Source organism: Heteronotia binoei, chromosome 5 (assembly GCF_032191835.1).
Source record: "Heteronotia binoei isolate CCM8104 ecotype False Entrance Well chromosome 5, APGP_CSIRO_Hbin_v1, whole genome shotgun sequence".
Lineage (NCBI taxonomy): Eukaryota > Metazoa > Chordata > Lepidosauria > Squamata > Gekkonidae > Heteronotia > Heteronotia binoei.
Window position 1 is genome coordinate 114,127,214 of NC_083227.1, and position 21,109 is coordinate 114,148,322.

Genomic DNA, 21,109 nt, shown 5'->3' on the forward strand with positions numbered 1-21,109 from the left:
CCTTGGGAGGACAGCTATGGCAGTATAATAAAAAGTAGAGACATCGCCCTGCCAACAAAAGTCCGTATAGTCAAAGCGATGGTATTCCCAGTAGTAATGTATGGCTGTGAGAGCTGGACCATAAGGAAGGCTGAGCGCAGAAGAATAGATGCTTTTGAGCTGTGGTGCTGGAGAAGAAACTTGAGAGTCCCTTGGACTGCAAGAAGATCCAATCAGTCAGTCGTAAGGGAAATCAACCCAGACTGTTCCCTGGAAGGTCAGATGCTGAAGCTGAAACTCAAATACTTTGGCCACCAAATGAGAAGGGAGCACTCCCTGGAGAAGATCCTGATGCTGGGAAAGACAGAAAGAAGAAGGGGACAGCAAAAGATGAGATGGCTGGACAGCGTTACTGATGTAGCGAACACGAATTTGAGCAGACTTCGGAGGATGGTGGAAGACAGGAGGGCCTGGTGTAACTTTGTCCATGGGGTCGCAAAGAGTCGGACTCGACTGTGGGACTGAACAAGAAGAACAAAAAAGCTCTAAGAGGATTGGTTACGTAAGAGGGGTGTGACCTAATATGCAAAGGAGTTCCTGCTACAAAAAAAGCCCTGGTTAGAGGTACTTGCTGAAGTGCAGTCTGTAGTTCTGCAGCAAGAAGCTGGAACCAGCAAATGCCACTTCTCTTCATCTAGCGGTACAAATGATACAAATGGAGTCATAAATAGTGCAAATACTGGGGATGCTGATTCAACTTCTTGCTGCATCCTCACTCCATTCTGAAGAGCTACTTTCAATTTATGAGAATGCCCTTGTGTTTCACATCACTGTTCGCAATACTGCCTGTTCAGTAATGCAGACATATGCTTTTGTGACTTTACTATTATGTTTCCACATTTCCTTTGTTGTGTGTTTTACTAACCAAGCTAGGCAACAGTTCAATGTGCATGGATTACAGTGCCTTGTGGTGGCCCAGCAGACAGCTTACTCCACCCAGCTAACTTCTTTCCCTCATCTTTTGTGAACTTTGTAGCCTCCTGAACTCCTTCACACCCTTCCCTCAAGGTACAGTATTGTCCAGCCTTGTAACTGCACACTGGACTCAACTGCCATTTCTTTCAAGTGCACATACTCAGCTATATACCTATTCCTGAGGGGAGGGGGGAGGAGAGTCTTTTTACAAACCATAATTTCCATGCATGCTTTATGGGTTTCCTCTGTTAATAGAGATGAACTCCTGCCCTGTACCTCCATCCCTTGCAGATCTACACATTCTTTTCCATGAAAACAGTGATGGGTGGGGGCTGACAAAGAGAAAACAACACTGTTTTTAACAGTACAAATTAGATGCAGGCCATTTCATAATTTACGCTTTACAAACCTCGAACACTCATATGTTTAATTTATTACAGAAGCCTTGCTGTCACTCACCTGTTGAAGCAACAGGTTCCTCAGGAGTTCTCCCATAGTGTGCCATTAGCTTAAGTTTGGTCTCCTGCTTTGTGTGTTTCTTGCCTACATAGTGCTGTTTTGCCATCAGTGGGTTATTGAACGTGGCATGGCAGAGACTGCAGAATTTGTCTGGGTCAGAAGTGTTCTGGTTCTCTTCATTAGAGGGCATAGTTGTGGGAGATGCAATAGCGGGCTGTTTCTGAGCAGGAACTACAGCTGCAAAATTAATCCAAATATAAAAAGGCAGAATTTTGGAGACAAACCAGAAGAATCAAAATAACAATTATTAATAGGACAGAATTTTGTACTTAGAATTTTATTGTGTACAGATTTTACATTCTCAGCATGCATGCACATAAACAAGACTGCGGCTGACAATAGCTTACAAACAGATTAAAGACAGCAAACAAGGAACAAAAGTTTTTGGTGTAAATTTTACTTCGTTTACTTAGGTTTGTTAATACTAAGGTCACTGAGGAGGTACAAGAGACCAGCATACTTATCTCTCAACTGAAGTCATCATGAACTCCTTTAATGGCCACAATTACATAGAAGAGCCCTGGAGTATTCTAGCCAAGGGGTTTTTGTTTGTTTTTAAACACAGTAGACAAGTCTCAGCATCTTAATGATCATACCTTCTGCTTTAGGAGACTTCAGCTTCAAATTCTTGGCATGGGTCTTGCCTAGGTAATGGGAGTTAGCCACCACAGCTGAGGAAAAGGTCATATTACAGATGGGACAGCATTTGTTCCTGTCTTCTCCATTGCTGCCTTGCTGTTTCAAAGAAATAATACAGATTTACAGATGCTGAAGAGCCGGAAGGAAGATACACCGGTAAAGTGACCCATGTTCAAAAAATGTAACTGTATTGCAATTCCTTTATTCAACTTCACACACCATACCTGTCTGAACACTTGTTATACACACACCTTCTGTGCAGGATGGGAGAGAACTAGTCAAAGAAAACCATTATAGGCCAAAGGGCATGATAAATAACCTTTATCAGCAAATGTAACGGTGTAATTTCTCCTTAACTAATTTAATCAATTTACCACAGAGGGCTGGTTTAAAACAGCAAGGGGGAAAGTAAAATTATTCAAGTAGTATACATTAAACGCAGCAAAATATAGATCACTTTCCTAGTAGGCCCTCAATGTTATTTCAAAAAGTCTAAAAAACTGAACTTTCAGTTTTTCAAATTAATTTAGCATGAAAAGGCTCATTAACGATTGCATAAATTTATTTCCAGTTTTTCTGAAGCCATTATTTTCTGTCCTTTCAAAAAATTGTCTTAATTTAATTTTTCCCTGCTAGTTAGGATGACCTGATCTGTTTGCCCACCACGTGGCTGACTGGCTCCCAGAGACAGAATTTTCTGTTATGATGCCTTGCTTTCCCACAGCTGTTTGCCAGATACCAAACTCACTAAATTTCAGTGATATGATAGTTTGTATATTCATTAACTTCTAGCGTGCTTTGCTTTTCCTTGAGTTTTTTGCAGATTTGTAACAGCCAATGGCTAATTACAACAAATGAACAGAAGGAAAGGTCAGGTCCCCTGTGCAAGCACCTAGTCATGTCCGACTCTGGCGTGACTTTGCATCATGACGTTTTCATGGCAGACTTTTTCACAGGGTGGTTTGCCATTCATTGCCTTCCCCAGTCATCTACACTTTCCCCACAGCAAGCTGGGTATTCATGTTACCGACCTCGGAAGGATGGAAGGCTGAATCAACCTTGAGCCGACTACCTGAATCCAGCTTCCACTGGAATTGAACTGAGGTCGTGAGCAGAGAGTTCGGACCGCAGTACTGCAGCTTACCACTCTGCGCCACAAGGCTGCTAAATGAACAGAACACTACATTTCAATAAACATCAGATCAAAGTGTTCTTATTTTCCTGGGCCTTTGTAGAGAGTGAAGTGCTTTGCTTTTAGTTGCTTTAGCCTGTTTTATTGGCTTTAACTGAATCTGGCTGACTTATTTGTACCAGCTGACTTTTTAGCTGTGTTGTTATTGTATTTGCTGTTCACACACACTTCCACTGCCTAATGCCATCATTTATCTGACCTTTCAATGCCTACTTTATAGTTCATTTTATGCTGCCGCTTTGCTTGGTATATATTTAATTTTTAGAAGGCAGCTCTTGAATGCTGAAATTAAAAGGGTCAGATAAAAGAATTTTAAGTAAAATATGTTTGATAACCTAGGTTTTAAAAGAACAGGTGGTTTTTAGACTACTTTTACAAAAATGCCTAATACTAGAAATTCCCTTAAGAATTACCGCACATTCTGAGAAGCTTACACACCAAAACTTACAGTGCATGGAAGTCTTTTGCTTGTTATTCTTGGATTCTTGCATTACCTGCTTTGTGTCCAATTTTATTTTTTTGCTTTGGCTGAGCTCTTCCTCACCATGGATAGACATGTACCGCCGCACTTTGTTTGCATGTTTCTTACTCTGGAAAAATGAGAAAACCAAGAAAAGTACATCAGGAGGTCTCCATAATTAGTGTTAAGTTTCAGCTGCTGCCCACAGTTTGAAGCATACCTGATAGTGAGCAAGCTTCTGTGACTCAGAGATGAGAACTGCACTACACACTCTGCACTGGGTGTCAGTGAAGATGTGGCTGTTTTCTTTGATCAGACGATCCACTGTGCAAAAAAGGGAAAAAAAATAAAAACAAGCATATTGATATAGAACCAGGAAAGTATACAGATTAACGAACTATCGCCCTCAGGGTCTTTGTCAGCAGAGCTGTCACTGTTAGCTTCAAAGAGTGGTTTTATATAGACCTTGTGCTAAATACATGATTTCAGAGTTTTTCCATGACAATTCTAATTTCCAAACCAGGGAGAAGAAAACAAAATACATTTGTGAGTCAAGACAAAAAAAAAAGCCATTATAATCAATTAATTCTCAGTCTACATTGCTATGAAGAAAAACTTTCATAATTGCAGAAAAACAGATCATCCACTAGCAAGTCAGTAAAATAATGCAACATCTAATATTTCCATGGTATGCCAGAGAACACACTTTCCTTGTGCGGTTAAACTACAGGATGTAATAACTTAACCTTCTTCCATTTTTCTATATAAAAGGACAGCCCAATATAAAAAAAAATGCAGCAGCTGCAGAAATAACTTATCTTAATTTGCATGTCAGGAATCCTTTGTAGACAAACAATTTCAATTAATGATTAACTTTATAAATAACATAATTAGTTCAACAGGGAATACAGAAAGGCACATTTCTTCCTAGAATTGATCCATGTCCATTTTAAACACAATGCCAATGCTTTCATTAACCTTCAACCAAATAGTCAATTGGCTAATGAAAGTCTATTAGAAAGAGAGGCACATGCAGAATGTCATGCATTTCTTTAGGTCCCAAATGGTCAATACCTAGCATCTCATACAGGGTTGGATCCATATTGGTATTCCTTGGTGGTCCAAATATACTGACCAGGGCCCACCCCTATTTAGCTTCTGAAATCTGATGAGATCGAGCTAGCATGGACTATACAGGTCAGAGCAAACATAGTAAACTAATAATCTCACAAACAAAAAGCTGCAATTTGCACACTGATTAAACAAGCTGGAAAATACAACTGTGTGGGCAGAAAATCTCAGCTGCAACTGATCTGTAATTGTCTTCAAAGCACATTCCATGCATTAATTTTACAAATCTCCAGAAAATCACTATATTGACAAGACAAATTGTGTTAGGCAAGTCAGAAAGAAGCTCATTTGAATTATGTTTTCTTGTGATAAGTACTGTCAAGATGTGCAAGACACACCCTCATACAACACAGAACAACCACTAACAACAGTAGTAATAGATGGTAAAAGCATATCACAAAGAACACAGCTAGAAATTCTTAAAATTACAATACCCACCAATAAAGCAAAGAAAAAGACTGACAATGTCAGACAGGTATTCAAGACAAGCCTTCTACAGAAGGGTTTCCCAAACTCGCCCCCCCCCCTCATGGTCCGGTTATTTTGACACTTTTCCTTCGTGGCCCACTAAAATTTGGGGGTGGAACCAGAAGACTTTGGGGGTGGAGCCAGGAGACAAGAAATGATGTACAAACATGCTTAAAACTCTTGCAATAATTTGTTTAGGAAAGGTAAGAGAATAGGGGCATTTTGCAATGCAATTTTAAAAATAAAAATCAAGAAAAAGCACAAGGGTCACAGGGGAAGAAGACGGGGGAAAAATGACAGAGAGAGAGAGGGAGGGAGAGAGAGAAAGAGAAGGAAGGAAGACAGGTAAAAGACTGCCTGACAGAGAGGGAGGGAGGGAGGGAGGGAGGGAGGAAGGAAGATGGGGAAAAGACTGCCTGACAGAGAGAGAGAAAAAGAAAGAGAAGGAAGGACGGAAGACGAGAGAGAGAAAGAGAGAGAGAGAAGGAAAGAAGACGGGGAAAAGACTGCCTGACAGAGAGAGAGAGAGAAAGAAAGAAAGAGAAGGAAGGAAGACGGGGGAAATACTGCCTGACAGAGAGAGAGAAAGAGAGAGAAGGAAGGAAGGAAGGAAGGAAGGAAGGAAGGAAGGAAGGAAGGAAGGAAGGAAGGAAGGAAGGAAGGAAGAGGAAAAGACTCTGACAGAGAGAGAAAGAAAGAAGGAAGACAGGAAAAGACTGCCTGAAAGAAGGGGGGGGGGGTAATAAAGCAAATAGGGTTGTTTTCCGTGGCCCTTCCTGGCATTGAAATTGACCTGTGGTGGGGGAGGGAGGAGGAGGAAACTAGGCGTTTGTCTCCCCTCACGGTGTCCTGCCTAGCTTGTCCCCTCCTCCTCCCCCCTCCCTTCCCCACCCCAGGTCAATTTCAATGCCTGGAAGGGCTCCACTCTGGGCTGTGTAAAGGCAACCCCCCCCCCTCCCGAGGAAAGCGGCGTAGGAACCAACCCCATCCCAAAAGGGTGCAGCTGCTGCAGAGGGTAGAGCCGAGCCCCAAAGCCAGCCTCTTCCCTCGCCTGATCACAGGGAAGCCACGAGGAGGCTAGGGCTGCTTCGGCAGGACCGGGCTGATTCTAGCACGCTGAAGGAGGCTTCACCCCCTCCCCTTCCAGAAAGGAGAGAGGGGCGAAGCTCCTCCTCCTCCAGCTTGCTTTTGCGAGAATGTCGAATCAGGCCGGTCCCTGTCGAAGTGGGTAGGGCCTCCCGGCTTCCTCTGATCGCGCGGGTGAGGGAGGGGGCAGAGCACGGCTCGGGCGCTGGGGAAAGGAAGGGAGGGGACGGGCTCTGGTGGTGGCGGCAAGCCGAGGCTCGTCGTGCGGGTGTGTGTGTGACTGAGCGGCGGCGCTACTCCGAAGGTTGGGGGGGGGGCGGCAGCAGCGAGGGGGGCGGTGTCGGAGGGCTGGGAGTGGGGCCCCCACTGCTTACAGGCCGCGGACCGATCCCGGTCCGGGGTTTGGGAACCTCTGTTCTACAGGATGGGCCCCAAAGGCAGAAAGGGACAGAACATCACTAATCTATAGGATCACCACTCCAAAGTGTCCTCAGTCAAGTACAGTCCACCACAGGCAATTACACTTCTATCTTGAGTGGTGTTTTTAAGAACAAACAGGCCACCTGCCTGCTACCAAGAAGATTCGGAACTAGGCTGTGCAACAAATTCAAGTATCACTATGTCCCCATATCCTCTCAGGCAACACTATTACAGAACCTAACATCATCTGCCATGCCATCAGAGACTCATTTATTTATTCCATAACAAACCTTTAATGGCATAACAGTTGTGAATAAAAATACACAGAATATAAAATTTAAACATTGGAAATAAAATCAAAACGAAACCGAGATTACTGATGCATTCATACATGGTCAGATTTAAATTTAAGGATGTCAGCCAAAAATTTTGCCACAGCCACCACTTGCCAACAATGTTCTTCTGCCTACCTAAGGCAAACAAGTCACAATGCAATATAATGAAACAGACACAAATCTGACATAAAAAACAACATTCAGAAACTAGTGGAGAACATTTGATATTTGAAATGACAAGGGTGATTCCATCAAACCTTGACAAAGCCTCCGAAAGCAGCTCTCAAGCTTTTGTATCTTATGTCCAGCCAATCATTCTATCAAACAACTTGGGTCCACCATGATGGAAACAAAAAGCCCATTTTTCCAAAGATATATATTTACAAGTATTCTGTATTACCACTAGTATGCCAAAAGGTCACAGACAGATATTCTGTGGCAGGCAGTTCACACATCATCCCTGCAGGTGGACACAGGGATTGAGGGAGATCAAATTCTTAGTAACAATTCTTACATGGGAGGTGGGAGTCCTCATGTATAAAAGCCAAACACACCAACAGCTGTAAAGAGGTGGGGGAAATGGGTGAAAAGAAATCTACCTTGCCACTTCCAGGAGCAGCACCAGAGGGGGCAATTCTGCCTGCTTCTCCCTCCTCACTGCAACCTCCCATAGAGTGCGGCTTTTACTCCCTCCAAGAGGCATTACTTCTTCAGCAATTATAGAAGGCTGCAGTGAGGAGGCAGAAAAAAAAATCTACTTCCACAAATGCTTCAAAATGGTGGTACCAAGGGTCCAACTTTTACTCTTTAAAAGTGACAGAAGACTCCACAGGTAACTCACAAGTAAAGGTTAAAATTTTAAAATAAATAAACTTATCAATCAACAGCACTAATTTCAGTGGAAGGAGCGTAATGCCAGAAGAACTCAAAAGGGAATCAATTTAGCCATCACCAAACAGCCTCAACAGAATAAGGCAGAAAGAATTTTTTCTTCAGACATGGATTTCCAAAGTTTGTTTGTCCATGATTTTCAGCCACAGCAAGTTTTGTAGCCAGCTGTTGACTGCAATTAACATGAAAAGGTTCTTCTGGTTCTAGTGTTCCTTTTTCTTTAATCTGCTCCCTCCTTTAACATATAATGGCTCTAAAAAGATAAAGGTAGTCCCCTGTGCAAGCACCAGTTGTTTTCGACTCTGGGGTGATGTTACTTTCACAACATTTTCACAGCAGACTTTTTACAGGGTGGTTTGCCATTGTCTCCCCAGTCATCTACACTTTCCCCCCAGCAAGCTGGGTACTCATTTTACTGACCTCGGAAGGATGGAAGGCAGAATCAACCTGGAGCTGGCTACCTGAACCAGCTGCCGCTGGGATCAAACTCAGGTCATGAGCAGAGGGCTCCAACTGCAGTACTGCAGCTTTACCACTCTGCACCACGGGGCTCTATCCCTCAATAAAGTTAGCAAATAGTAAGCACTGGTGGTAGTTTGCTGATCAGATTCTTGTTTTCCATGAGATGGATGGTAAATGCCCCTGCTTTTCACTAGTGCAGATCCATAAATATTTCTGATAAGAATTACTTGAACTCTGCAATTGCCTCAATATTTTTAGGAATAAAAGAGGACATCCAGAGAAATCAGTAGATGATATAGTCTCTGGCTTTCAGTGTTAAGCTATGACATAAACACATGTGCTGTTGTGCTATATGATGACTAAGAAAGTTGTCTGACTTCTAGCTCTTTCTCTACAAAAAAGCAGCCTTTCACATTCAGTTTACACTTTAAAACAGGCTATTTTAAAAAGTTATAGCTGCAACTTTTTAAGAAAAAGAAGAGATTGGATTTTGGGGAGGGACGGTGGCTCAGTGGTAGAGCATCTGCTTGGTAAGCCGAAGATCCCAGGTTCAATCCCCGGCATCTCCTACTAAAAAGGGTCCAGGCAAGTAGGTGTGAAAAACCTTAGCTTGAGACCCTGGAGAGCCACTGCCAAGTCTGAGTAGACAATACTGACTTTGATGGATCAAGTGTCTGATTCAGTATAAGGCAACTTCATATGTCCATATACCCCACCCTTAACTCAGAATGGCTTACAATCTCCTTCCCTTCCTCTCCCCACAACAGACAACCTATGAGGTAGGTGAAGCTAAGAGAATTCTGAGAGAACTGTGACTGACCTAAGGAATCAAACCCAGTTCTCCAGATTAGAGTCCACCACTCCTAATCACTACATCAGACTGGCTACACCAAAATACCCAATATGAATATTTACAACTGTTAAAATCATTTTAATCTGTTCTGCATGTAATCATATACTGTGATTTACATAATGCAAAAAGGGAACTCTAAATAAAAATCACAAAAATTTTTCAATTGTCCCACTGGCCCTTTAATTATATCAATGTACTGTACTGCATCAACTCATACAGCAGTTTGCATTGTTGCAAATAGGAAGGTTTGCACTTTGATCCATATCTTTCTCAATGCAGTTTGCTGGTGTCTTTATAATGAATCAAGATGTCCCACTAGAAACTGTTCTTCCATACTGTCATCTTTCTCTTTAACTTGAGGAATTTCCAGTACATGCATGTATTGGAAATACTACTGAAGACATGCTAATATTGCTTAGAGTAGTTAAGATGCACTCTCTGATTAAATTAAGCAGACATTATTTCCATGTAATAAAATGGATGCACCTAGTTTTTTCTTCTCCAGTCCTCAATGTAGTTCAATATTGTTCTCTAAATGGCTGTTTCACAACTGAATTTCTTCATGTTACAGGGTAGATAAGCAAATGATAAAACGGGTTGGTGCAAAGTGAACAATTGTGTACTTGCAGTGGGTCAGCACCTGTTACTGCTGCCTCCAGAGAAGTATAGAGATACCATGAAAAGACCTGAGATCTGTCATAATTTCTAAAAATTCTGCTAAGAGGTGCAGTCTTCAAAAAGTTAAATGAAACTGCATTGGAAGCATTTTCAAGTCATCACAAAAAGGAGCTTATTGAAGATGCCACATTTCAAGATGGATTTTATTACAAACAGTACAAGTTATTTTCTGCATATTGACCACATACTCAACTGCATAATAAATAGCAAGCTTTAAATGTGACTGTATTCACTACATCTCTTTCCAAAGGGTCATATGGCTGAATATGGTGGCAACCAGTGTTCCCTCTAAGCTGAGTTACCATGAGCTAGCACACAGATTTTTAGCCTCCAGCTCACACATTTTTGTCTTGGCTCAGGAAGAATGACCCCAGAGCACACTAATTTATGCAGTAGCTCATAACTTTAATGCCAGTAGCTCACTTAGGTCACAAGACTCTGCACCTTAGAGGGAACATTGGCGGCAACTATACAGAAAAGTTGTTTTTTAAAAAGAAGTTTAAGAATACGATCAAAACTCATGTTTCTTTAAGATGTCAATTGAGTTGCCCATGTTTAGTATTTCCTATAGTAAAGAAAAATGGTAAATAGCAAGAATGCTGCCCAAGACCAATCTTCATTGGGGGCCTCCTCAGCAAGAATGTCATTTTACTTCATTCTGCAGAGCATTGTTTACATACTTTCCCCCCTAAAAATGGACTTGCAAAAATTTAACAGTCCAATGAAGCTGCATATGAGCAAGCATAAAAATATAGCCTCTGCCATATCTCCATTCAATTCTAGCCTGCATGAATTAAAAGCACCAGCATATGCACTGATGTTAGAGATGCGGCACACTAACTCTAATAGTAATATTATTATTTGATTTATTACAGCAATAGCATTGTAACACAAAAGTTAGCACTGCCCCTTTACATTCCCTTATGCAGCAAGAAATCTAGCAGCAAGTAGGTCTAGCTTCTCTTGCCTTTTCCTCAGCCTAGTCACTTGCTACTTCCAAGGGGAGCTCTTACTTTCCTTCCTTAGCTCTTCTACTTCCAAGGGGAGCTCTTACTTTCCTTCCTTAACCTTGCCACACCCCAACATCTGTTCATTTAACCCAGGTTTAGATGCTATTCTTTCTCCATTCTCTCCTTGTCCCAACTTCTGAATTCTTGAAAATTAAGTAATATTTGTCAATATAATGTTGTAATTATTATGATCAGAAAACACACTCACAGATGTAGACAAGCATTGCAGGGAAAATCCACCAGGACATGCCCCTTCTCAAAGTCCAACGCTTTTACGCAACCTAGAAGTTCTGGGCATGAAGCAAGGGTCATTGGGGGAATGGGCGAGGGTATTTGTGAATTTCCTTCATTTTGCAGTGGGTTAACGATCCTGGAAGTCCCTTCCAACACTATGATTCTAAGTTATGAGTTCTCATTCTCCAAGTGCTGAAAACTGCACTTAGATCAGTATCAGAACAATAATAATGAACGTGGGAGAGGGCAAGACGTTCTCTGGAAGTGCAAATGAATTGTGGTCAACATCTAAATAAGTGCCAATCTACCCTCAGAGGCAGAGCAGCGCCTAGCTGCTCCTCTTGCTTGGCATTCAGAACATTAAACACCTCTCATCCTGGGAGAAGACAACCTCCACACAGGAACGACTTCCAGCGCTGGGAATGGGTCGAGAGAAGGAAGCTAGGATTTGCTTTTTATTCTACTCTGTTCTGAGCAACGAGGAAAAACTCTTTAATAACACAGTAATTTTTTTTTTTTAAAAAACACACACATGCATTTCGAAACACCACGTGAAATAGGATGGAAACCCTGTTCCATCCCACTCAGAAGTGAAAAGGAATCCAGGCACGGCACAGCACAGGACAGCCTTTCCTTCAGATGTGCCAACAGCTACGGCTCCTATGCGATCTCGTGAAGCAAACCGGAAAGGTTAATTCACGGCTCGGATAAGTCGTGTCCAGCGGCATTTAAGGAGCTTTCTCACAAGGGTCTCTCTAGGACAAGGAAGACGAATTAAGGAATCGGGCGCAATGCTGGTGAAGTGGACAACAGAAGAGCCAGATCCTATCATAAGGCTCCGGAACCAGATCAGTGGAGAGAAAGAGGCAGGTGGGGAGTCCCAACCACACGTGAAAAGTGGGGAAAGACCTACAGGCCCCTTACAATCCAGGTTCGCCCACTAAAGTGACCCGGCGGTAATTAACCACAGGAGGACAAGCACGTTTCCCCGCGAGACTATGAAGGAGACTCAACCTCACCTGCCTCCTTTCCCACCGGCAAAACTAAAGCATCCCCGTTGCTACCCGCTTCATCCGCCATTTTGTCCCAGCGTCGCCGCCCCCGAGGTACCCGCTTTCTCCCACAGCTTCGAGATATCGCGAGACTCTTTGGTTTCAAAGGAACATATCGCGAGAGATCTTCTTGTAAAACGCGGGAATAGAAAAGCTCGGGGGAGACTGCTAGACCTTGCACTCCCGCGAGATTCGGTTTTCGAAAGAGTTTGAAAGGGAATCATATGACCCACTTCGAGGCTTCCGAATAGCCATTTTTTATACGGGCAAGCGAGGTCATGGGCACGGAACTGTTCATGAGACATCTCTGGGTAGCAGGCGTCTAAATCTCATCGAAAGTGTTTAAATAATAGTTCCCTTTAGAAATTTTACACATGTTCTCTTTCGTGCCGATATTAAATGCGTGTGATAACTGTATACCGCTATTAATAGAGTGGCACCTTCATAAATAAAATTTATTCCAGCATGAGTTTTCCCGAGACAGAGTTCACTTCTTTATAGTTCCCACCCCCCATCCACCTATTAATTTATTACGCCAATAATTCCTCATTTAATTCCCATCTCTTGTACACTACATAAGCAGCTTTGCAAACCCTGTGTCGGACTGTGTCCCCATCCATGCATGCAGCTCCTTGGGCGACCCTGTTGGATCTGTCATTTTTTTCTCAGCCTAAACTACTTCACAGGACAAAGTTTGAGTCTAGGGGCACCTTTAAGACCAAAAAAGTTGAGGAAGCGTGCTTGCACATGAAAGCTCATACCTTAAATAAAAATTTGTTGGTTTTAAAGGTGCCCCTGGAGTCCTGTACTCAAACTTTGTTTGCTGCTTCAGACCAACAACGTTTAATTATGGGTATAAGTTTTCTTGTGCATGCACCCTTACACTACCACTTGACTCTCCTTCACAGGGTTATTGTGAGGATAAAATGAAAGACGGGGAGGACGTAAGCAGCCACCCTGAGCTTCTTATTGGAAAAGCAGGATAACTATGAGAAACAGAACATTTTATACCCATGGAGAGTTAAAGGAGGCTGTACAAGTTAATTACTATTCACGTAATAGTCCACTTTCTCACTGGGACTCAAGACGGATTACACAGAGTGAGTTAATATAATCACATAGATGGAAAATTCAGTAAACAATTAAATAGCCTCTTGAAATTAAACGACCTTGAACTCAGAAAAAGCAAATATTTTAAGTTAACTACAGTGCCCCCCCCCCCAATTTTGCAACAGAATTCTCAATCAGGACCCACGTGTACAGTACACAGGCTGTACAGTAATAGATCAGTATTCAAATCCACACTCCCCAACTGAAGTTTGCTTGGATGACCTTGGGACGCTTCTCTGAGTAACCTATCTCACATGGTTGTTGTTGTGGAGATAAAATGTGGGCCACCATGGACACCAATCTGAGCGTCCTGGAGGAAAGACAGGATAAAAATGTGTGTAGTCTATACCACTTTGCCCGTGCTATTGAACACCGCAGGGCGAAGGAGATGACACCTAGCAGGAAAAACCAGCACCACGTTTTTACGTTTGCAACAGACCAGTCAACTTGCCATATAACTTGCGCCACCATCATGTTAACTGGGAGGCACTCCCCACCCCCTTGTGATTTAGGACGAAGCCGAGCTGCTTGCCTTCATCCAAAATGCCGCTAAAAGCCTCACTGAAGGGAACTCGCTCACATGACCTCCGAGCGCGCGTTCTGTTTCCATTTTGTACGTGGGAAGCGAAGCCATCAGCGCCAACTTGATTGTGGGCACTAGCTCCGCTCCGCCGTTGCCGAATCAGCGCGAGCCCCCGCAAAAGGCTGCGGAGACGTCGACTTCGCCGCCTGGTGGGGTCGGCGTGGGAGGGGGCGGGGCACCGGCCCGGTGGGGAGTCTCTGGGGCCGGTGAGTAGCCTGTCCCTGCTCAGCTCCACCTATGGAGTTTATTCTTCTTCTGCTGGTGCTGCTTCTCTTGTGGGGTCTGGACCTGGGAGCGGCTCACCCCACTCCCCCGCCCCCGTTTATCCGAGACGATCTTCACCTAAAGTGCAATCCCCTCCCCGCCCCTGCCGTTTCAGGACCACTCTTGGAGGGTTCCGCTCCGTAAATCTTGTGGGCGGGCCTGGTGTTTTGTTGGAGTTCCCCGTCCTGGTTCCCATTGAGCCACGAACCGTCCCCCCCCCCCCCCCGCACCTGTGCGTTAACTACGGGGCGCTATGCGAAACAACTACAGCAGCAGATGAGGCTTCTCAGGGTTATGAAGCTGAACATTGTCAGCTGCTAAATGCTATTAATGGCACAACTCAAGGGGCGACTTTGAAAGTTGGCAACCACCTCCAAATAGGGTCAGATCTCCCACAAACAGTTTGCTTTCTGCAGGGGTTAAGGCTTACTAAAGAAATCCCTCCTGCCTGTTTCTAGAAAACCTTTTGCACATGCAATGTCACTCCATTTATTTATTTATACCCCACGTTTCTGATTTTATGAAATTGTTGTCCCTGGCTTGATTTTTTTCCTCACAGCGACAACAACCCTGTGAGATAAAGTTAGGCTGAGAGAGAGGACTTGACTTAAGGTCACCCAGCGAGCTTTTATGCCAGACTGGGAGTTCAAACCTGTTCCTTTGAGATCATAGTATGACTCCTCTAATTGCTATGCCAGTCCTGCATTATGAAGAATAACCACCTTCGTTTTCAAAGCTCAGGTGCCTGAACTTAGAACACAAATTTGTTTAAAATCATTTCTCTCTTTACCTTTACAAATTGATCCTACTTCCACCTGAGAACTATTATTAATAATATATTGTGTAAAAATACTCCTGTCCATATACACAAGTGCTTTCAGTTAGAATTTTAAAGGAGCATTCACAACCTTTTGAAGCGTTTGCTTATGTGATACATTCTATCTTCTGTTGCACCAAAGTCACATTTCATTCTCTCCATTAACATGTTCAATATACAGTCCTGGAAGCTTTGTGGATATGTGTTATAGGCTGCTATAGGCCTGTGCTTGTGCCATTACCGGTGATAAATAACGTACCTACTGTGTATACTGTGCCTATGTATGCACTTTTTTAAAGCTACATTTTATCATCATAATCACTATTATGTAACATCTGTAGTGGTTGAATTCTTTCTCAACTGAAATTTGTGGAAGTGCTCGTCTTTTCCTATAAAGGATTATTGTGGTAAATACCAGTAGAGGTATCCTCTCTCCCTCCATTTTGTTAGCACTTCTTTTTTAAATTTAAAATTCTAGAAGTTATGTATGTTTTTTGTGCAGTAGGGTGGTGCATATGGCACTTAACTGTGGGTATGTGAAATGGACAGGGCTTGATATGTATATAGTTGAAGAGATAGCCAGCAAGTCGTGTATGTTTCACTTTTCCACTGTTGATAGTGCTGGTGAATTTGACAAAGATCATCAGCTGCACAGAGAAAAGGTGCAAAGCAGCATTCCTTGCAGAAGACAGCGTTCTCTGCAGCAAGGCACACAACACCTAATAGACATTACTGAAACTTGATGGGATGACACTCTCAATATTAGGATTGGGAGATGCAACATTTAAAAGGGACAGACAAATAAAGAAGGGTGGAGATGCTGCATTATATGTAAGGAAGTATATACTTGTGAGGAAATATCTGAATCTGAGCCTGGAAGTTCAGTTGAGAGTCCCTGGGTAAAAATAAATGGAGTAAACAATAATAGTGATATTATGGTGAGGGTTGCTGTAGACCACCAGGCCAGGCAGAGGACTTTGATGATACACTCCTAGAACAGATTATGAAATTCTCAAAGAGACGGGACATGGTGGTCACGGGAGATTTCAGTTACCTAATATTTGTTGGGAAAATGAAAGGTCAAATAAATTCCTGACTTGTCTTACTGACAACTTCATTTTCCAGAAAGTGGAGAGGGAAACAAGGGGATCTGCTACCTTGGACTTGATTCTCACCAACAGGGAAGAACTAGTTCATGAGGTGAAAGTAGGGGGCACTGTGAGTAGTAGCGACCATGTAATTTTGGAGTTTACAATCTTGGGGAAGGGAAAAGCAGTATGTAGTCAGATGTATAGGTTGGACTTCAGGAAAGCAACTTTTGACAAACTTAAAAGTTATGCTGGGTAGAATCCCATGGCTTGAAATACTTAAAGAGATGAAAGTTCAAGAGGGTGGGAGTTTCTTAAAAGTGAAATATTGAAGGCACAATCACAAATGATTCTTACGGGAAGGAAAAATGGGAGGAGCCTGAAAAAGCCAAGATGGCGCTATAAAAAGCTTTCTGAGGACTTGAGAAATAAAAAAGATTAATTTACGAAATGGAAGGTGGGCATTATAAGCAAAGATGAATATAAACAAATAACCAGCACTTGTGGAGAGAAAATTAGGAGATTTAAAGCTCAGTATGAGCTTAGGCTAGCAAGATATGCTAAAAGCAACAAAAAAGGGTTCTTATGTACAAAGCAAGAAAAAGAGCAAGGACATGGTAGGCGGTCTACCATGTCCTTGCTTTTTTTTCTTTCTTTGTACCTACTGTAGGCCCATTGCAAGGACAGGAAACTGAAATTGTGACAGGTGATGAAGAGAGGGCAGAACTGCTCAATTTCTACTTTTCCTCAGTCTTTTGTGAAAGAAAAGGTGCTGAACATGGCAAAAACAGAACACATGATGAGGGAAGGGACTTGTAGCCTAGGATCAGCATAGGAATAGTACATAAACACCTGGTTTCTTTGATTGAAACTGAGTCCTTGGGCCCAGATGAACTGCATCCAAGGGTATTACAAGAATTCATGGATGTTATTTCTGAGCCTCTGTCCATTATTTTTGAGCATTCTTGGAGAACAGGTGTGGTGCCAGAATATTGGAGGTGGACAAATGTCCCCATCTTCAAGAAGGGGGAAAAGGAGGATCTGACCAACCTGTCAGCTTGATATCTATACCTGGAAAAGTTTTAGAACAAATAATCAAATGAGCATTTAGAAGGGATGGTTGTGATTACTAAGAGCCAGCATGAGTTTCTCAAGAACAAGTCATGTTAGACTAACCTTATCTCTTTTTTTGAGAAAGTTACTTCCTTGCTGGATCAAGGGAATGCTGTAGACATAGTTTATCCTGGTTTCAGTAAGGTTTTTCATAAGGTTTCACATAATATTCTTGTTGACAAATTATAGTAAGATGTGGTTTAGATCCTATTACTGTTAGGTGGATTGATAAGTGGTTGACAGATCACATCCAAAGAGTGCTTGTGAATGGTTTCCCATCCTCTTGGAAAGGATCTGTCCTAGGACCTTTTTTAATATCTTTATAAATGATTTGGATGAAGGAATAGAGGGAATGCTTATTAAATTTGCAGATGATATTATATCGGGAAGGGTTGCAAATACAGTAGAAGGCAGAGTCAGGATACAGGATGAGAGGCTGGAAAGCTGGGCTAAAACAAATAAAATTAATTTTAACAGGGATAAATGTAAAGTTCTGCATTTAGATAGGAAAAATCAAATGCAATATTATAGGATGTGGGAGATTTATCTTGGCAGTAGTATGTGCGAAAAGGATCTAGGGCAGGGTGTCAAACTTATTTTTTATGAGGGCCAGATCTGACATAAATGAGACGTTGGGCCGAGCCGTGTTGGGTCGGGCCGTGTATGTACCTATTTAAGATAAGATAGCAGAGATATAAACTTTATAAAGGACACAGGAAAACACAATTTTTTTTTTAAAAAAAAACTTAAAATAACACATGTTTAAAACATTAGCACTCTTTGGTCTTAAAGGTGCTTTCTTTGTATCTCTCCCGTGAGATCTAGGGAACTGGGCAAAGGAAGCTCTGGCTCTTTCCTTCCTTCCCCAGGGAACCAGGAGAGGGAGGAGCCTCAGCCAATAGAAGGAAGAGAGGTTTGGCTCAGTAGCTCTGCTGTGCAATTGAGACAGCCTGGCAAAGCAAGCTCTCCCTCCCCTCCTTCCTCCACAAGGGAGGAGCCTCAGCCAATGGAGAAAATAGAGGCTTTGCAAGCCTTGGAAAGCAAGCTGTTACGCAGAAGGAAGCAAGAAAGAGGGAGAAGGAAGCAGATGACAACCAGTTGTTTGGGGGGCTGATAGGAGCCCTCCAAGGGCCTGATTCAGTCTGCGGGCCGTATGTTTGACATGCCTGATCTAGGGGTCTTAGTGGACCATATACTGAATGTGAGTCAACAGTGTGATACGGTAGCTAAAAAGGCAAATGTGATTTTGGGCTATATCTACAGAAGTAATAGTGTCCAGATCACATGAAGTGATGGTATTGCTTTACTGTGCTCTGGTTAGACCTCACTTGACGTATTGTGTTCAATTTTGGGTACCAGAATTTAAGAAGGATATATACAAGCTGGCATTTGTCCAAAGAAGGGCAACGAAGATGGTGAGGGGTCTGGAGACGAAATCCTACAAGGAAAGGCTGGGTACATTTCAGAGAGCTCTGCGAGAGAGCAGATAAGAAGTGCTATAAGGGTGAGGTTTGGCTTTCTAAACAGCTGGGGGAGTTGCTGAGAATTTCTGAGTTTGCGTGATTGCTGAAAATTCTGAGTTTGTGGTTGCTGGGGAACTACTGTTTGTTTGGTTTGAGTGGGCTGAAGGTGATTGTTGCTGATTGATTAGGAGTGGCTGTGTTTCTGGGGCAGACTGAGGCCCCACCCTCTTTGCATTATTAAGCTGCGCTTTGCCAGAGGCTGAGCACATTTCAGAGAGCTCGGAGAGAGCAGATAATAAGTGCTATAAGGGTGAGGTTTGGCTTTCTAAACAGCTGGGGGAGTTGCTGAGAATTTCTGAGTTTGTGTGACTGTGTAATTGCTGAAAATTCTGAGTTTGTGGTTGCTGCGGAACTGCTGTTTGTTTGGTTTGAGTGGGCTGAAGGTGATTGTTGCTGATTGATTAGGAGTGGCTGTGTTCCTGGGGCAGACTGAGGCCCCACCCTCTTTGCATTATTAAGCTGCGCCTTGCCAGAGGTGCGAGCCTTTGGTGCAAGCCGAAGGGCGAAAGCTAAACGGCTCTTGGCCTGTGGCTCTTAGCCTGGGGGCTGTGTAAGGACCAGGAACCCAGATCCCAATTTTCCTTGTGTTCCCAATAAGGTAAGTAGATCCTCCAGAAGGAGAGCCACATAAACAAACAGGATTTAAAAGGGGACTGTATATTTTAAAAAAGCTATCATGAAGGTAGAATGCCAGCAGAGGGGTGGGGGCTTTCCATTGTTTTGCACTGAGTATCACATGTATGACTATCTGCCCACAGGACAGAAGTCTTGGGTGTGTGCTCGATGCAAGGAGCTCCTAGTACTCAGGGAACGAATTCGTACCCTTGAGGCCAAGGTGACTGACCTGGAGAAGCAGAGACAGTCAGTTGGCACTTGGAGAAGACTCTCAAGGACGTATTAGATGAGCCCCACTCTGAACGTGACAGCCCCTTTGCTGCCAGGGAGCATGAGGGTCGAGAGGGAACAGGGCACCGTGCTGAGGATAAGGGGAATGCGCCCTCAGAAGGGACCTCTTCTTTAGTTGGTGAGCAGGTATCCTTTCGCGCCAAGGAACCATCCCTGGGCAGGGAGAGAGGGGGGAGGGGGGGTCCTGGTAGTTGGTGATTTGATCCTTAGGCAAGTAGACAGCTGGGTGGCAAAACCGTGTACTGACCGTATGGTGACTTGCCTGCCTGGTGCGAAGGTAGTGGACATTACGCGTGTTGTAGATAGGCTGAGACAATGCTGGGGAGAAGCCAGTGGTCATGGTGCATGTTGGCACCGACGATGTGGGGAAATGCAGTCATGAGGTCCTGGAGGAAAAATTTAGGTTGCTAGGCAGGAGACTTAAGGCCAGGACCTCCAAGGTAGCCTTCTCAGAAGTGCTACCTGTTCCACGTGCAGGGCTGGAGAGACAGGCACAAATCAGAAGTCTCAATGTGTGGATGAGATAATGGTGTAGGGAGGAGGGGTTTAAGTTTGTTAGGCACTGGGATGCTTTCTGGAGCAAGCGGGAGCTGTACAAAAGAGACGGTCTCCACTTGTCCCCAGATGGAACCAAGCTGCTGGCACTTAAAATAAAAAAAGTGACAGAGCAGTTTTTAAACTAAATCTTGGGGGAAAACTGACAGATGAAATGTCTCTGGTTCGGGAGGACTCATCTCAAAGAGATGAAGGGTTAGCTGTTACTTTTCTACTGGGTAATGGATCAGAGTTGTCTACTGAGATGGTGACAAACAGTGTGGAGTGTCTGCCAAAGCCTTGAGGCAGCAGGAGGAAGGTTGCGGGCCTAATATAGATGTTTGTATACAAATGCTAGAAGTGTTTGAAGTAAAATTGGTGAGTTGGAATGTTTAGTGTTGGGGGAAAACATAGACATTGTGAAATTTCAGAAATTTGGTGGAATGAGGAGAATCAGTGGGACATGGTGATTCCTGGGTATAAGTTATATTGAAATGATAGGGAGGGAAGGGTTGGAGGTGGGGTGGCTCTATATGTCAGAGAGCCACCCCAGAGAGGGTATACAGTCCAGTAAGACTGAGAAGGTCAGAGAATTAGATTCCCTCTCCAATCGGAGAGCCAATTTGGTGTAGGGGTTAAATGTGCGGACTCTTATCTGGGAGAACCGGGTTTGATTCCCCACTCCTCCACTTGCACCTGCTAGCATGGCCTTGGGTCAGCCATAGCTCTGGCAGAGGTTGTCCTTGAAAGGGCAGCTGCTGTGAGAGCCCTCTCCAGCCCCACCCAC

General features: G+C 43.4%; 2 protein-coding genes across 6 annotated transcripts in view; one reads left to right on the plus strand and one right to left on the minus strand.

Moving 5' to 3' along the window:
• Nucleotides 1-12,490, minus strand: part of ZNF346 (zinc finger protein 346) — a 47,084-nt gene extending 34,594 nt beyond the window's left edge. For all 5 annotated transcript variants that reach the window (XR_009555459.1, XM_060240184.1, XM_060240183.1 and 2 more), the window contains exons 1-5: nt 12,352-12,490; nt 3,985-4,088; nt 3,799-3,894; nt 2,070-2,208; nt 1,414-1,650 (exon numbers count right to left, since the gene is read on the minus strand). Coding sequence is in view for 4 of the 5 variants with exons in the window: in XM_060240184.1 (XP_060096167.1) it covers nt 1,414-1,650; nt 2,070-2,208; nt 3,799-3,894; nt 3,985-4,088; nt 12,352-12,412 (637 nt within the window). In the remaining variant the exon portion in view is untranslated. The remainder of the gene's footprint in view (nt 1-1,413; nt 1,651-2,069; nt 2,209-3,798; nt 3,895-3,984; nt 4,089-12,351) is intronic.
• A 1,593-nt stretch (nt 12,491-14,083) lies between these two features.
• The window catches only part of UIMC1 (ubiquitin interaction motif containing 1), a 108,908-nt gene continuing 101,882 nt past the window's right edge, over nt 14,084-21,109 (plus strand). Inside the window, exon 1 of the mRNA XM_060240185.1 lies at nt 14,084-14,283. The gene's annotated coding sequence lies outside the window, so the exon portion shown is untranslated. The remainder of the gene's footprint in view (nt 14,284-21,109) is intronic.